Raw genomic sequence first — 17784 nt, 5'->3', positions numbered from 1 at the left:
GGCTGCCCTGAAAGCAGGAAATGATGATCTAAGGAAAAAAAAAAAAAAAAGAAAAAAAAGAAAAAAGCAAGTTTCCCTGTTAGGTTTTTGCTGTGCACCTCACCTGCTCTGGAAGTAGTTTGCTAGCTCTGACGCTTCATGGTTCAAGCTCCTCAGGTGAACGATTAAATTTCCAGAGTTGGTGAACATGGCGCCGCATGTTTTGCACTCGTAAATCCGAGGCTTGCGGATAATGTGCCGGGAAACCCGCATGTGGTGTTTATATTCCCCGAAGGAAGTGAAAGTGGCACTACATATCTGGCACCGGAAACAGCGTTTACCTTCGTGCTTCAGGCGATGCATCTTGAGCGAGTAAGCGCGGGTGAACTTTTTCCCACAGCGGTCACACTGAAAGGGTTTAATGCCTGTGGGAGAGAGCACAAACACCTTCACCTGGGGAGCACAGGGCACAATCCTCCCCACAGACAGCAGCTCTGGGTGCTCACAGCAAAGCCCTGCTTGAGGAAGAGATTCTCTGTTAACAATCAGAGAAGAGCTGCACTCCCTCAGGACAATCTCCAGGAAATCTCAGGTGTAAGACCCAAAATGAGGGATGTGGGACTCCAGGGGCTCTCCAAAATGCAGTTTATTGTATCCAAAATCCAGTTTATTGTATCCAAAATCCAGTTTATTCCATCCAAAATGTTACAGCAGTCCAGGGTGGTGGGTGACAGAGCTGTGCCCACAGCTGTCAGCTCCAGCTGCAGGCAGGCCTGGAAACCTGCATCCCTCATTCAGGCTCTTACTAATGGTGCCCCACGTTGGGCGCCACTGTAAGAGCCGAAATGAGGGATGTGGGACTCCAGGCAGCTCTTCAAAATGCAGTTTATTATATCCAAAATGCAATTTATTGTATCCAAAATGTAGTTTATTGCATCCAAAATCCAGTTTATTCCATCCAATATGTTACAGCAGTCCAGGGTGATGGGTGACAGAGCTGTCAGCTCCAGCTGCAGGCAGGCCTGGAGCCCTTTGGTTTTGGTTACAATGCATGATATACTTTTCTTTTGGTTACAATGCATTCTATACTTTTCTTTGCTGAGCATCTTAATACAGTAGAACCAATCTAGACCTTAACTATTATCTATAGCCTGTCATAACTACTGTAATTACCATATTCATGTTGCTGTTCTCCAATCACTAAAAGTTAGTACATTACCATTTAAGTTAGAAGTTGTTTTTTAGTTTTCTTGCAGTGGAAAATTCTGAGACCTTTTTTCTACTTGCCACATTTGCTGACTTGTTTGCCTGTCCTATCTTTCTGCTTGGTGAAAACATCTTCTTGTTTGGGGTGGGTTTATCCTTTGCTCTAAGCCATAAAACCCCTTCTAACCAACACACCCTCTGCCTCCTTGGTTTTCCAGCAAGACTGGCTCAGCAATTCTTTTCTTCTATATCAAAACTTGCTTCCATCTCTATTCCTTCATTTTAAAATCTTTCTGTCAAGCACACATATCTGTGAGACTTTCTTGTCAAACTTTTATCCTTCCCAACACTCATGGCTGTGACCTGTCCTGAGGCTCCTTCCCCACGGTTTAAATGAGCTCAAGCTCCCATGGATTAAAGATCCCCAGGTGTGGGAATTTATAAAATCAGAGGGTTTTGGGAAAGCTGCAAAAGGCAGGCTTCAGAGACAGCAGAACTGAGATTAGAGCTGAAAGCATCTTCCCATTGCCATAACCCTGTAATGAAACTGATACTAAAAAATAAATCAGCTCAGAGCACGTTCCTCCACAGTCCTGTCCCATTTGTGATTTGTACAGAGCCCGCAACCAGCAACACCCAGGCACAGCCACAAGGCCCTGATGTTGCAGCCATCTCCTGTGCCTTTGAACTCCTTTGATCTCGGCAGATTCTTGTGCCAGACTGGTTCCCAACAATGCAATTATCAGCCTACCCTTAATTGCAATGTTTTTTTCTGGCTGCCTTTGGCCTCAGAGAAGTGTTCTGGCAAGGGGACTGTGCACAGGGACGCCCCTGTAATGCAGCAGGAATGGTGATAAAAGGGGCAGTAGGAGCCTTTATATTGCGTGGGAACCTTGCTGCACAAGGATTTTCGGCAACTTTGCATGACAGACAGCTCTCTAAGACAGCAGAGCTTCATGCCTCTCATTTTTTTCTTGTATTAATTTAGAATTTTTTTCTTGTATTAATTCTAGAAATTCAGTTCCTAGCTCATTTTTCATTTCTCACCCTAAAATATGCGAGCTCTGCAACACGTTGGAGTGGCTGAGTGTTTAATCACACAAACAGAACTATTACAAGATAAAATTCTGAGTCACCAAAACCTTAGGATTTAATAAAAAGTGTGAACTGCAGAAAGTGGGAAAATCCAAACATGAGGTTAAGAATCTGGAATATGGAGCTCTATTCATAATAGGGCTGTCAAGGAATAAAAAAGATTTTCTCAAAAGGCTGAATGTGCATCAGCCCTGGCTGTTAATTCCCCCAGTCTTTCACTCTGCTTTCCTTACTTTCAAAGCAGGAGGTGAACTTTTAATTGAGGGCTTTTAGACAGAGAAAGCTGTAGTTAAGGTTACACTGCAATGCCCTGTTAAGCATGTGAAAACAAGTTAATAAACTGGAATATGGTCTGGTGGAGCTCAAACTTTTCATGCTTTCCTAGTGTCCAAGGGCACCTATTTCCTCTGGTAGTTTGAGGGAAATCTCTTTAGCCATTTTACTCATGTGAAAACACTTTCAACATTTACAAGCTTTGAGAGTTCTTTTGCATGTTAATTATTCTAAACCAGCTATTCAAAGCACTCCCAGCTTTACCCAGGGGTTGTCAGGTGGACCAGAGATGCTTTGCTGTCAGATTTTAACAACAGGCTTGGGATCATTCTGCACCTGATATGCCCATAGAACTTACTTTTTCAAGTATTAAACACATATCTGGCTATTTTGCTTGAAAGGATTTGACAAATAATTGTTGACAGGGAAAAAATTACACCTTGTCAGTTGTGGGTGCCCTGTCCCAGAATGGTTCAGCCTCTGTGCGCAGGCAAGAGTCAGACTCAAACCAGGAGATGCTAAGCCATGAGACTTAGTGGCCAAATGCAAAAACCCTTCAATATTCCCTTTATTCCCTCAAATGTCAATGTTATTGCCACATAATGCTGACAAGTCTTGAAAACACCAATAGCAAAGACATTGAGGAGTTCATGCTTGGTTAGAAATCAAAATGAATTTGGGGACCCAGGCCCAGAGAAGACATTCTCATAAACCTCTGGCTGCCTGTGCTACCTGCAGGAGCTAAATTGATAATCAAACCAATTCAGTTGTCCTGCAATCCCTCCAAAAAGTCTGAGATCCAAAGGCATGCAACCTCCTAAAATGCAAGGACACAGATAGATAATATTTTCTTATGCAGAAAGGAGACTTTATGCAAGTCTGCTCTGAAACACAGCAGAGAATTGCAACATGGCAGAGGAAGAATTTCAATCTATTTCTTTAGTGCAATACAAGGGCCAAGTATATTTTATTTCATCTCAGATCTTTTTCAGGAAAATTATTTATCCTGATGAGTTGCAGGCAATCAGGTTTTTTTCAGTCCACACAAATGCTGATTATCCATGAGCACAACTATCAGTCAGACTCCAGGGATCAAAACAAGCATTCAACGACAAACCTCTACCCAATCTTTCTGAAATCAACTCTCAAGCACTTGGCAGGTGAGTAAAAAAGCTGCATTATTACAAGGCTGTGAGTCAGGAACTGGGGGAGCAGGGCTGTTTCTCACCTGAGTGGATGAGCATGTGTTGTTTCAGGTTCTGGATGCGGGTGAAGCGCACCCCGCACGTGGGACACTGGAAGGGTCTGTCGGGACCGTTGGGGCTGGGCCTCTCTGTGCTGCTGGTGGAAGGAGCAATGTAGAGTTGGTAGGGATACTGAACGTTCTCCAGACTACAAAGAAAAAAGGCATTCATTTACAAAACCAGCCAAGAAGCCTCCTCTGCAAAAATCGGAACCTTGAGGGCTTTTGTGGGAGAAGGAAGAGATTGGCACATCACATTTCTGCTGAAATCTCATTTATTCTGGAAATCTCTGGGTCTGTAGCAATGTGTCTGATCTGCACCTGAAATCTTACAGTCACTGACTCTGCACATCTGAGCACACCCAGGGAATAAGCTCAGAATTCTGTTTCTTTGGGCCTGAGCACAACTGCAAGCTGAACTGAATGTTATTTTCCAGGCGTGGGCATTTTCTCCAGCACATCGATGACTTGCAATCACTAAACAGTCCCTGAGGAAGAGTTTATAGAGCTGAGCAAATGAAAAGCAAAGGAGTATTTTGCAGCTTCAGTGATATTTACAAATGAAATTAAAGCCAATTAATTTTTCATCTCAATCCAAGCTCCATCAACAAATACTAGCATCTACAATTGCACATTTCTAAGTTTAAAATATTAATCTAATGAAGCAATACTTGCTCCTTGTCTGATTCAAAGAGCTCCAGTGCTGTGTTTAAAGAACAGCACATGAACTGCAATGAGGAACAATTTAACTTTCAAAGTAATTTATTTAAAACTGACTAATTGCTCCTCCATAGCCTCCAGCTGCAAACTGTTTAAGGGAACTACAGTGCTCTAATCCAAGTCCTCTGGCAAGGAGCTTGCTAAAGGGCACAGTGAAATAGGAACAGATCTGCTGGTACAAACAGGGTTTGTATTACCTGGGGTTTCCCTTCCCTGAGCATTAAAATCTGTATTTTTGGTGAAATTGCCATTTCAGCTGCTCCCAGCCTGCTGAAAGATCAGCCATCAGTGGCAGCAGGGAACTGCTCTGACTCTGGTTGTTCACAGCACATTGCAACCTGAGCTTTACTAAAGTGAAATGTCCTGAGAAAAGATGCAATGGTGCCTCCTCACAGTCAGAAAGTTTTCCTAACTGAGGAAATCCTTCTGCTACTCTGCCTCCCCCTCAGGCCTAGAGGGCTGGGATCAGGGTAATGCTGGATGTGAGGGTTTATAACACTCACACAAATGAAACATGCACTTTGCACAAAGACATTTTTCTAGGCATCATACAACAATTCACAGAGCAGCTCAGCACAGGTGGGGAAGAACCAGGATCATCTCTTTAAAATCAACACTTAAACTGTCTTTAATGTGGAAAAGGATGGCACTACAACTGTGAGGACAGGGGGGGATCTGAATTCTGAGCACACAATTCTCAGCAGCCAAAGTTCCAGTTGTAAAATTTATCTGGAGAGAGAGCACCAGGTATCTCTTGATACACACAGGATTAAAGGGTTTCCTGTAGAGTTTAGTATCACTCAGTCTGTGAAACCCTAAGGATTTCTGACCTCACATGGCACTGGCGGAAGATTTGCACTAAAGAAGACATTTTCTTGTCCTTGACTTTCTATACACAGTAGGGTCCCAGAGCAGTGGAAAACAGAGATGTGACGGATTGTTGATCTGTGATAAAGGGAATATTTGCAAGAGCAAAGTCACTAGCTCCTGTCCTGGGCCTGGCAGAATGGAGCTCTTTGCCATTCTGGGGTCTAAAAAACATCAACTGAGGCGTTTTGAAATAAATGAGAGTATTTTAAACACAGGTTCTGATTTTTCTAACCAAATTCCTGACCAAGGCTGGCACTCTGCTTCCTTTTTTATACATGTAGTGTGCTCAAATAAGAATAACATTTGGGTTTTGTGACAACAAAGAATTTCATCTTCTGACAAGTTCCTTAGGTGCTGCCTCCCTCAGTGCTGTGGTAGGGGACTGTGAGGAGGCACAGGCACGTTGTGCTGCTGGAGCTTACTCAGGAGACACCCAAAGTAGGGCAGCAGAGCTCTCCTTTTGTTTCCAGCTCAGGAGCCAGAGCTCTCCTTTTGTTTCCAGCTCTCTTGGGCTCACTCACCCTCCAAGCCTGTGCTGGTGCCACCTCATCCCCTGGAGAAGTGTTATGGGCACAGCTCCACAGAAGAAATTGAAATTAAAGCCTGTTTTTTTAATTCATCCATCTTTCATGGTGAGGAGGGCTGATTAAAGCAGATGCAGTGGGAATCAGAGGCTCCCCAGCTATCAGTGCCTGGCTTGTCTTTTCCCATGCTCACACTGCCAGCAGGGTGAAATACCTACTTGGTGACATAACTTAGCACCATGAAGAGATTATATTTGAAACATTATTAGATTCTCTCTCCCCTGCTTCTTTTTCCTCCACATTTACTTAATTTTTTTGCAATTTGTGATCAATATGGCATTTAACAGCTGAGATTCGCCTGACATCTCCAAGAACTTCTGTACATAGAGAGAGAGGTTTCAAATGTTGTCACTGAAATATCCTACTGACACTTTTTCCTCTTTTCACCCTGAGATTATTTACTATATAGAACTGTATTTAACTATATAGAACTAAACTCTGACAAACATGAATGCCAAAATGGCAGTGAACCTGGAAATGTTCATTATTTGCAAATAACTATTATTTTAGAGAAATGCAGGTTCTCATTCTATTGGATCAGAGAGACTTTTTATAACTTTTATAAATGAGCAATTCCTTTTTAAGTATAGCCACAAACTGATACAGAGACCAACTGTTACCGCAGGCAAGATTAGAAAAGTGACATAACTTAGCACCATGAAAATATTATATTTGAAACATTATTAGATTCTCTCTCCCCTGCTTCTTTTTCCTCCACATTTACTTAATTTTTTTTGCAATTTGTGATCAATATGGCATTTAACAGCTGAGATTTGCCTGACATCTCCAAGAACTTCTGTACATAGAGAGAGAGGTTTCAAATGTTGTCACTGAAATATCCTACTGACACTTTTTCTCCTGAGATTATTTACATATTTAACTACGCAGAGCTAAACTCTGACAAACATGAATTCCAGGTTCACTGGCATTTTGGAAATGTTCATTATTTGCAAATAACTGTTATTTTAGAGAAATGCAGGTTCTCATTCTATTGGATCAGAGAGACTTTTTATAACTTTTATAAATGAGCAATTCCTTTTTAAGTATAGCCACAAACTGATACAGAGACCAACTGTTACCGCAGGCAAGATTAGAAAAGTGACATAACTTAGCACCATGAAAATATTATATTTGAAACATTATTAGATTCTCTCTCCCCTGCTTCTTTTTCCTCCACATTTACTTAATTTTTTTGCAATTTGTGATCAATATGGCATTTAACAGCTGAGATTTGCCTGACATCTCCAAGAACTTCTGTACATAGAGAGAGAGGTTTCAAATGTTGTCACTGAAATATCCTACTGGCACTTTTTCCTCTTTTCACCCTGAGATTATTTACTATATAGAACTGTATTTAACTATATAGAACTAAACTCTGACAAACATGAATGCCAAAATGGCAGTGAACCTGGAAATGTTCATTATTTGCAAATAACTGTTATTTTAGAGAAGTGGAGGTTCTCATTCTATTGGATCAGAGAGTTTTTATAACTTTTATAAATGAGCAATTCCTTTTAAAGTGCAGCCACAAACTGATACGGACACCAAGATTAGAAAAGTGTGTAACAATCCAAATGTGAAATACCAGAGAAGGAATAGATGAGACTTCACTGGAACAATAATTTTAATACTTAACAGACTCCTGTGTGCCTATTAAGCTGACAACAATTACATGTGACCTACTGTTTATGAAACACTGATTATGCAGGAGGCCAAATTAATGATGTTAATTATTTAAGACAGAAACTCAAGAGATAAGACATCTTAGTTTTTGAAATGTTTATGATTCTTCCACAGTGACATGGATGAAATATTAAGAGACCTTTAGAGGGACTGGGCTTTTGCTTTGTTTTAGAAATAGAAATGTAATATATTACATTTATTAATATAATAAATGCTTATTACAACATACATTTTTCAATATTAGTTTGCACTGGGCACACACAACTGATTTTGACATTTTGAGAATTTCTAGTGGTAAAGAAATATACAACATGGAGTTAAAGGTACATGAAACATTCAGTTTGGGAAGGAAATTTTCTCCATCTGTACAATGTATTGATTGGGTTTTTTCTGATTCAGCTAGAGAAACATGTTTTACTTTATTCAGAATTTTTATGCACCCAAAACTGTGTGCCCAAATTGCTGCACAGTGGACAACAATCCATATTTACTGGCTGCTGTGTCCATCCCATGCTTGAAATGGGAATTTAAGTCATGATTGAAGGGCTGTCCCAGTGTATTTGAAAGCACTGACAAGACAAATACAAACCCCTGAAAGGAAACTGCTCAGCTCTTGGAAGCATCATTGTAAACATTTAACTGGTTCTTGGAATCAGAACATTCTTGACACTTTCATTTGAATTTATAAAATAAATCACTTGGTAGAAAATTTTAGTTCTGGAGTCTAAAATCCCCATGACTCTCAGTTCACTTGTTGCTATTGAAACAAGGTGCAAATTCAAGTTCATTTTCCTGATACTTCTGTCACTCTGAGACTAATTATTTTCAAACTGGAGCATAAACTAAGGAAAATATTCTTTCCTTCTCTGCATGTAGGAGATATTTTAGTGGGAATTTTCAGCATGTTTAAAGACTTTGTTATCTTTTGAATTTTCTATGCAATTTGTGCTGGAGCTCTGCAGTTTTATAGGAAATTTCTGAAATAATCCACTGCTGAAAATATGTGTGCCACTTGACTTCAGAATTACAGGTTTCAAAGCCTGGATTAGTTCAAGTGCAACATGTGCTCCTACTATTAATTCAACCCTTAAGTGCTGGGTGTTATTTTTACACTCAGGTTTGTTAGCAGATAGATAAAATCTTCCATGTCATCCAAGAAGTCTTATCTAAGCAGTTATTTTCCCTTTTTAAGGGAAGTGGGACAGATTTGAGATGGAAACGACAGGAAAGATTTTATGAGCTATGAAAATGCAGCTTTTGGTTATTATCCCTATAGGGAGCTTCTCTTGACACATTTTCTGCAACAACTTCCAAAGGTTCACATTTCTTCCTCAGATTTACTTGTCTTACAAACCCCAGTTTGGAAAAACGTGCTGAGAGAGGGGAGGGCTCAGCACTGGAAGTCAGAGGAGCTGAGAGCAGCCCCGTGTGCCATGCTGGGTACCTCACTTGGCTCTAACAGAACCATGATGTCTCTTTGACCAAACAGACCCAGTTTAGTTTGGTTTTCTCTGCCAACCTTCCCTTATAAGGGATTCCCTTAATAAATCACTCAGCTCAGCACAGCAAAAGCCTGCTAAATATTTACAGCAAGTGCCACACAGCATCTTGGTAAGAACTACAGGCAGAAAGTTTGGGGGAAGAGATTTAAGGCTGCTCTGCTTCTCCTGTGGCTTGCAGCAGTGAGGTCTGCTGAAGTCAGGGCTAGGCCTTGTTTTCAGTTGTTTCACATAGAGGTTTAATTAAAATTTATTAACACAGAGCAATGATGAAGAAACAGCAAGAACAGGACTATCTTTCTTCACCAGGGCTGCCTGGAAATAAACAGGAACCAAAAAGCAACGAGTAAGCAGATTGTGACTTTCATCACCTACATTCTCCTAAAGCATCTGCCCCTCCAGGCACTGATTGTACTTTGATCAACACACAGAACTCGATGTAGGGACAACTAAACATTGTGGGATTAAGGCTGGGGAGGTTCATTACAGCACCCACTTGGTGCAGAACACTTTGCACACCAGGCTGGTACATACCGATCATCATCGTCTGCGTGAGCGCTGGTGCCAGAGGTGCTCTGGAGTGTGGGCAGTCCCTCTGTAACCCCCTCATCTATGGAGCCTAGGCAAAGAAAAAAGGGCAATTTAATGCAAATAACTGCTCAAAAAGGGTTGGGGGGCAGGTAAATGCACATCACGGTTGCTTTCTCAAATCTCTGATAGACACTGATAGCTGGGTGATAAGATAATAAAAGTGCCTTGGGAAAATCATTTATAACACCCAGAAGCAACTTGTTCCAAATCAGCTGCTCTCTGCACAGATTACCCAGTAAATTGACAATTCAATAAGGGCACATATTTGGTACACCTAGAAAATGGAAATGTTAAATACAGCCAGTTTTCAAAACACATCCAGCACTAGCACTGAAAAGCAGAAATGTTACATTCACCTAAAGGGACGATTTTGTCAATTCTTCAAGACTTCCTGAGCAATAAAGAGTTCAAACCTGCCACACTAAATGGCTTTTGTGGTCCAAATCATCCATAAATATATTGACTGATAATGTCTTCATTTATTGATAAGCAGCTGAGACAGGAAGAGCCCTCTGGGAAATCAGAAATGCAACACAAAAAAGACAAAACAGTTGTTTGTTAGAGAAATGTACAAACAAAACCACTCCAGAGCTCTGGGGCAAATGTGGCTCAAGGGGCCTGGGGAACAGACTCCAAGGAAATTCAGCACTAAAACAAACCCACACCTTCATTCAGTGATGGCTCATCTGTCATCAGCTCCAGAGTTTGGTCAGGCAGCCCCTGGATGTCCCCACTAAATCCACGGGACATGAGATGGGGAAGGAGATTTCTCTCCCTAAACCTTGAGGACAAGCAAAGTGCAGGACAGTGCTACGACCTCCTCTGGCTGCTGGGGTGAAATAATTCTAAGAGAGGGCTACAGGAGCAACCTGAATTTGGGGACCCTAAAGGTCACCAGGAAAATCAAATAGAATTAGGTGTACACTGGCAAATGTCAGAGAAATGCAGCACTAAAACAAATCCACACCTTCATTCACTGATGGGGCTGCTGCTCATCTCTCATCAGCTACACATGTCCCCACTGAATCCACAGGACATGAGGACAGGTGAGGAAGGAGATTTCTATCCCTTCATCTCCACCCTGAGGACAAGCAAAGTGCAGGACAGTGCCAAGAGCTGCTCTTGCTGCTGGGGTGAAATAATTCTGCTTTCTAAGAGAGGAGCAAGCTGAATTTGGGGACCCTAAAGCTCACCAGGAAAATCAACAGAATTAGGTGTACACTGGCAAGTGTCAGAGAAATGCAGCAAATCCACACCTTCATTCACTGATGGCGCTGCTGCTCATCTCTCATCAGCTACAGAATTGTTCAAGCAGCCCCTGGATGTCCCCACTAAATCCATGGGACATGAGGACAGGTGAGGAAGGAGATTTCTCCCCCTTCATCTCCATCTCAAGGACAAGCAAAGTGCAGGACAGTGCTATGAGCTGCTCTGGTTGCTGGGGTGAAATAACTCTAAGAGAGGGCTACAGGAGTAACCTGAATTTGGGGACCCTAAAGGTCACCAGGAAAATCAAATAGAATTAGGTGTACACTGGCAAATGTCAGAGAAATGCAGCACTAAAGCAAATCCACACCTTCATTCACTGATGGGGCTGCTGCTCATCTCTCATCAGCTTCAGAGTTGTTCAAGCAGCCTCTGGATGTCCCCACTGAATCCATGGGACATGAGGAAGGGAAGGAGATTTCTCTCCCTACACCTCCACCTCAAGGACAAACAAATGCAGGACAGTGCCAAGAGCTGCTCTTGCTGCTGGAGTGAAATAATTCTGCTTTCTAAGAGAGGAGCAACCTGAATTTGGGGACCCTAAAACTCACCAGGAAAATCAATAGAATTAGAGGTACACTGGCAGGTGTCAGAGAAAATAGAAAACCAAAGAGAAGGAACAAAGATGGGGAAGGTGAAGCAGAAAATGTGCATATTCTGTCAAAAAGAATGAGAGATCTTCCCTGAAGTGAGAGATTCTTGTCTTAATGTGATGCCATGTTATGGGCCAGTGACAAGAGGAACATTGCATCTATGGCAGCTTCCCAATTAGTAAAATAAATTTTTTTGATTTTGTTAAGAAGTGACAAACTATACTTGGGATATTCATCAGCTAAGCAATCTATAAAGTACAAAAGTTAATCCCATTTTGATTTATCCTTCTTTCTCATGAAATACTTAAGTGACAGTCCACTAAAAATAAGCCCAACTGCTCTTAGGTTGAATTTCATGCCTCCACCTCTCAAATGCCAAAAGTGCTAATGAGTTATGAGAGTATCTTCTCAGACACAGCTGTTTTGTAACCATAATGATTTATTTCCCAAGTCCCTGCTCCACGTCTCCTTCCAAATATAATAAATTGCAAATGAACAATTCTTAAATTTCCCAAAGAGTGAATAAGAGCTTTTTGCAATATCAGAGAGAGGCAAGAATGCTTTTGTAAATGCACTACAAAACACTGAGATAAATATTTGCAATTATATGTGGAAAATACATTCAGGGGAGAAAAAGCTGTATTTTAACATATCTTGCTGCCTCCATTTACTATTCTTACATTACTGCATAAAGTAATGCATTTTTGGGAGGTAAAAAGTGCTTTCTAGCTACAAAGTGTGCTGTATCATAACTGGGCTAAAAAGCAAGAACACTGTTTCCCTTTATAGCAAAACATGAATAAAAACCATTCTGAGAATGGTTATTATGCCAAAACCACTAAATATTAATTCAAACACATTCAAAGACAAAGAGCAGATTTGTACTTTAAAGATTTTGCCCTGGCACATTTTTCTTCTCTCTGCAGCTGTTTTAAGGCAGGACATGCTGTACTAACAGCAATGATTTAAGTTTAAAAATTATAATCACTAAAGCCTGAGATTTTCTACCCCATGCACACAAAACTCCTCATCTGGGGCCTGGAGTTTACACCCAGTTTGTTCTTTAAGCTGCCTTGGTGTGATATTCATTTATATATTTATGATATATATCACTTGATATGCTATTTTTAACATTCCCTAATCATCACTGTTTCTTGTTCTATTTGTCTGTGATGATATAATTACTTTGATGAAATAATTTGCATCTCTTATCACATGGCCCTGGCAAAGCCTTTCAGTTCTGACTGCAATGAGTTAAAACTGAATCAAACAAAACCTGCTTTTGAACAAGGACCTCTATTCCTGGTGACTCCCCAGCAAACAAATAGTTTCTTTTAGTTTTTAATTTGTGCAATATTTTGCCAAACTACATTTAAAGATTGAGAGTTAAACTAGAAGACATGAAGTCTGTTCCTCAGCAAAGGCAAACATCCTTGTCTCCAATAAAGAAAACATTTTCATTTGGAAAAAGCACTACAATCTAAAATATCAACAAGTGGAGAACAATCCAACAGCACAGGCTGGCATAGATGGGAAATATTTTCATTTCTTTTTATGAATAGTTTGGCATTGAGTGTGTGTTGCAGTTCTGCAGGGTCAGCCTGATCTCACTTTCTCCAGGGATGTCACAGTGCTGCACTGACCAAAGCAAACAAATAATGCAGATTACAAGGCTACAAATCTTTACTGTGCTGTAGTTTATTTAATTCCTTAATGGGAGCAGCCTTTCACATACACATTATTTGAATGAAGCAGAGCAGTGCATTTGCCATTCTTCTAGCCTTCAAACAGAACAGGAGTTATTAAAAATCTTTCAGTAAACAAACTCTGCTGAGCACAGCTCAAGCCATTTGAGAGTAAAAGAGCTGACTTGGGCAAAATTTTGATAATTAAATTAGAAATATTGCAAAAGCTCTATCTTCTGATTTACTAAAAGCCATTCAATGCATTCTGTGCAGAGGAAAAAAGGGATTGTTCCAGTAACCTTTAAGTATTAGCTCTTAATAAAGAACAGCCTGCTATAAGATCCCAAAACTGGTTTCAAATTGTCTTTCATGGCAAAAAGATTTCTCTCAGCAACCAAGCAGCATTTGAAGAAGCAACTTGAGAATCAAATCCCACAGAAATGGAAAGATTCTCAATATGATGACTGTGTGGTTTTATTTTTGTCTGGGGCATTAAGATGACAGTGTTTCACCACTTATTTTGCAAATCCTCTTACAAAGGCTCTCTGTCACGATTATATGAGATTTGATGTCTGATGCAAAGCACTGTTCTAACCCTTTGTGGCTGCAGGCAGAAGCTTTGCAAATCTGATGCTGCAGCTCAGCTGAGATCGTGCCTTTTGGCACTGAGGAAAGCAGAATTAGGTTTCCCCAGTCAGGCAACTAGAGGTAAAAAGGAGTTATCAACCTCTGCTGAATCAAAGGGTTACCACAGGCTCACCATTCTCAGCTGCCTTCTGCAAAGTTAGTTAAAGAACTCCAAGTTTATGTGTAATATTTCAAAAATCAAGGGGGAAAAAGGGAGTTTCACCAAAGCATGAAAATCCACAAGGCAGATTTCTTCCAATGAAATCCCCAGTGCTCAGGTGGGACGTGTAACTGCAGAAATGGCCCTATCTATAGGTGAAGACTGAGGGCTGCCTGCTGCAAAGAACTCCAAGTTTATGTGTAGTATTTCAAAAATCAGGGAAAAAAAGGGGAGTTTCACAAAAGTAAAACGTGAAAACCCATGAGGCAGATTTCCTTCAATGAAATCCCCATGCTCAGGTAGGATATGGAACTGCAGAAATGGCCATACCTATAGATGAAGACTGAGGGCTGCCTTCTGCAAAGTTATTTAAAGAACTCCAGGTTTATGTGTAACATTTCAAAAATCAGGGAAAAAAAGGGACTTTCACAAGTGTAAAGCATGAAAACCCATCAGGCAGATTTCCTTCAATGAAATCCCCAGTGCTCAGCTGGGATATGGAACTGCAGAAATGGCCATACCTATAGATGAAGACTGAGGGCTGCCTGCTGCAAAGAACTCCAACTTTAGGTGTAATATTTCAAAAATCAGGGGGAAAAAGGGAGTAGCATGAACACCCACAAGGGAGATTTCCTCAATGAAATCCCCAGTGCTCAGGTGCCAGTTGGGATATGGAACTGCAGAAATGGCCATACCTATAGATGAAGACTGAGGGCTGCCTGCTGCAAAGTTATTTAAAAAGCTCCAAGTTTATGTGTAACATTTCAAAAATCAGGGGAAAAAAAGAGGAGTTTCACAAAAGTAAAGCATGAACATCCACAGGGCAGATTTCCTCCAATGAAATCCCCAGTGCTCAGGTGCCAGGTGGGATATGGAACTGCAGAAATGGCCATACCTGTAGATGAGGACTGAGGGCTGCCTTCTGCAAAGTTATTTAAAGAACTCCAAGTTGATGTGTAATATTTCAAAAATCAGGGAGAAAAAAGGGAGTAGCATGAACACCCACAGGGCAGATCTCCTCCAAAGAAATCCCCAGTGCTCAGATGCCAGGTGGGATGTGTAACTGCAGAAATGGCCATACCTATAGGTGAAGACTGAGGGCTGCCTGCTGCAAAGAACTCCAAGTTTATGTGTAATAATTCAAAAATCAGGGGGAAAAAAGGGAGTAGCATGAACACCCACAAGGCAGATTTCCACCAATGAAATCCCCAGTGCTCAGGTGGGATATGGAACTGCAGAAATGGCCATACCTATAGATGAAGACTGAGGGCTGCCTCCTGCAAAGTTATTTAAAGAACTCCAAGTTTACATGCAATATTTCAAAAATCAAGGGGGAAAAAGGGGAGTTTCACAAAAGTAAAGCATGAAAACCCACAAGGCGGATTTCCTCCAATGAAATCCCCAGTGCTCAGGTGGGATATGGAACTGCAGAAATGGCCATACCTATAGATGAAGACTGAGGGCTGATCAGGAGATCCTCCTGCACTTGCTCACTCCCTGGGACCGTCTGCTGGTCGCTCAGGGAGCTCTGGGATGCGCTCACAGGCTGTGACACCTCCTCGTGAACCTCCTCGTCACTGAGCCTTTCCACCTTGACTCGCACGTCCTCCTCGATCACCAGGGGAGAGCTGCCCTTGGTGCTCTCACAAGTCACATAATCTGCCATCCTCCTGCTGGACTCGGAGGGCCCAGGCATTTCCAAAGTCCTAGAGTTCTCCGCCTGCTTCACCTTTTCTGACTGAAGCCTTCGATCAATTCCAAAAGGAAAAGTCCAGGGAAAGGCTAGGGACGAGTCCACGGGCTGATTTCTGGACTCTGGGTAGGAAGTGGAAGGATTGAGCACTTGGGGGGAGCTGGTTTGCGTGTTGCACTTGAGGGGGCTCTCAGGAGACATGACGATGTAGCTTTTGCGCTTCCTCCGCGACTCCCGGCACACGGGGATGGTTCTTTCCACCACGCTGCACTCGGAGGACACCGGGGACAGGCTGCCGTCCCGGGAGGTGAAATTGCAGTTTGCACCGCTCTCCTGTCCCGCATCCAGCACCTTCTCCTGCTGGCTGTTGGGCGTGTTCCACAAAATGCTGGATTTCATGAACTCCGAGCAGGTGCTGGCCACGCTGAACATCTGCATGTAGCTGGCGGCGGCCAGCACGTCGATGATGTTCTCGGTGTTGATGGACAGCGTGGCCGTGTACGCGTACTCCAGCAGGGGGATGAAGCCCGTCACCGTCACGTGGTGCAGGTCCAACACGCTCTTGCCCTCGTCCTCCGCTTGGCCAACGAGTTTGGAGCGGAAGAAGTCGCTGCAGGCCGCCAGCACCACCTTGTGTGCCCTGAAGATCTTGTCCTGCACGCGGATGGTGATGTCGCAGAAGTGGCCGTCGTTGCGGAGCATGTTGAGCTTCCCCAGCATCTCCTGGCTGTGAGCAGGGGAGTTATGAGTGAATGTTTTAACACCCATTTTTAGATGGCTCTCTTAGCGTTCTTCCCACATATGACAGATCAAAGGTATCCTGAAATAAAGAGGAAAACTGTCATTTCCATCTCTGAAAGCAAAAGCCAAGTGCATTCGTGATTGTAAGACTTTGTATGAAGAAAATTCATCTGAATCCTCTAAGGATTCCTCTTAGATCCTCTGGATCTTAGGTTCCTCTAGGATCCAGACTCTGCAAGGGACATATCCACAGAAATGCAATTACTTGTAATTTTCATAATCACAGATTAAATGATTTACAATCTGTCCCTACCACCTTCCATACATCTATGTATCTATATCTCCCTATGCCTATAGGGGTATCTCTCCCTCTCCTCTCCACACTCCTTCTATGCCCACTCAAACCCAAATTCCCAACATAGTTCAAAAAAATGTTTGTAATACCAAAACCAAAGCATTTTAAAAACGGTGTAGAAACCTGTATTTTTATTTTCTGGGCCCAGAAAACCACTGTTCATAGTTGTTACTGACAGACTATTGAAGGTTTCTTTTAAACAGAAAAGTCAGGCTGAGCCAACAACAAGGGTGCAGGAGTAAGCAAATCTCCCAGGGAAGGTATTTAATACCAGAAAAGCTTCAGAGAAACTACAGCATGAATTTTCAGAGGCCAGAGTTCAAACAAATAAACATAAAAAACCAGTTGCCAATAGCTCTGATTTCCTGCTGTAGTGCAGGTATTGATTACCTAAAGCTGCTTTTAATAGCTTTAAACTAGGCTCAGAGGTTATTGAGAATTCCTTCATAAACACAATGCAATATAAACCTCAAAGGAAAGTTTAAGCTTAAATCAAATAGACATAAACTGATTTTATGTATGTGATAAATAAAACAAGGAGGGCAACTTCCTTCTGAAAAACACAAACTGCCTTCTTGGGACCAGTTCTCTCCATGTGGGAGCAAATGCATGTGTTTAGTGCAATGTCTGGATGAGAACGTTTGACCCCTGGATTTCCCCAAAAATTTCAGGAACATTTCACTGTGAAGGGAACATAAACCACAGTGTTTCACCTGCTTAAGCCCCTTCCAAGCCTCCATGGAAGCTCTCTGTGTTGCACGTGCCTCATACAATTAACACGAGACAGAATTATCTCACTGGTTAAACATCAACAGCATTATTGTGCTTGATTCATTCCTGGAGTCAGCCAGCTTCTGCACATCATCCTTCTTTCCCTTCCACACAAAAAAAACATTCCATGCTTGCAAATGGCTCACGTGG

At 41.9% G+C, this 17784-nt stretch overlaps 1 protein-coding gene across 5 annotated transcripts in view; it reads right to left on the bottom strand.

Annotated features, from left to right (window-relative positions):
* Positions 1–17784, bottom strand: part of ZBTB44 (zinc finger and BTB domain containing 44) — a 41274-nt gene that overhangs the window by 7120 nt on the left and 16370 nt on the right. Inside the window, exons 2-5 of one of the 5 annotated variants that reach the window (XM_054292879.1) lie at positions 15518–16587; positions 9687–9771; positions 3782–3945; positions 104–404 (exon numbers count right to left, since the gene is read on the bottom strand). In XM_054292879.1, the coding sequence (XP_054148854.1) occupies positions 104–404; positions 3782–3945; positions 9687–9771; positions 15518–16535 (1568 nt within the window). In that variant the 5' untranslated portion in view covers positions 16536–16587. Of the gene's footprint in view, positions 1–103; positions 405–3781; positions 3946–9686; positions 9772–14404; positions 14421–15517; positions 16588–17784 lie in introns of those variants that run through there. The other 4 variants (XM_054292881.1, XM_054292882.1, XM_054292883.1 and 1 more) reach the window with 4 other exon arrangements.

Source organism: Melozone crissalis, unplaced genomic scaffold, assembly GCF_028551555.1.
Source record: "Melozone crissalis strain CALT ecotype California unplaced genomic scaffold, PUWL_Pcris_2 ptg000120l_1, whole genome shotgun sequence".
Taxonomy (NCBI): Eukaryota; Metazoa; Chordata; class Aves; order Passeriformes; family Passerellidae; genus Melozone; species Melozone crissalis.
Note: the sequence above shows the minus strand (reverse complement) of the source record. Positions and strands in the feature narration are given on the sequence as shown.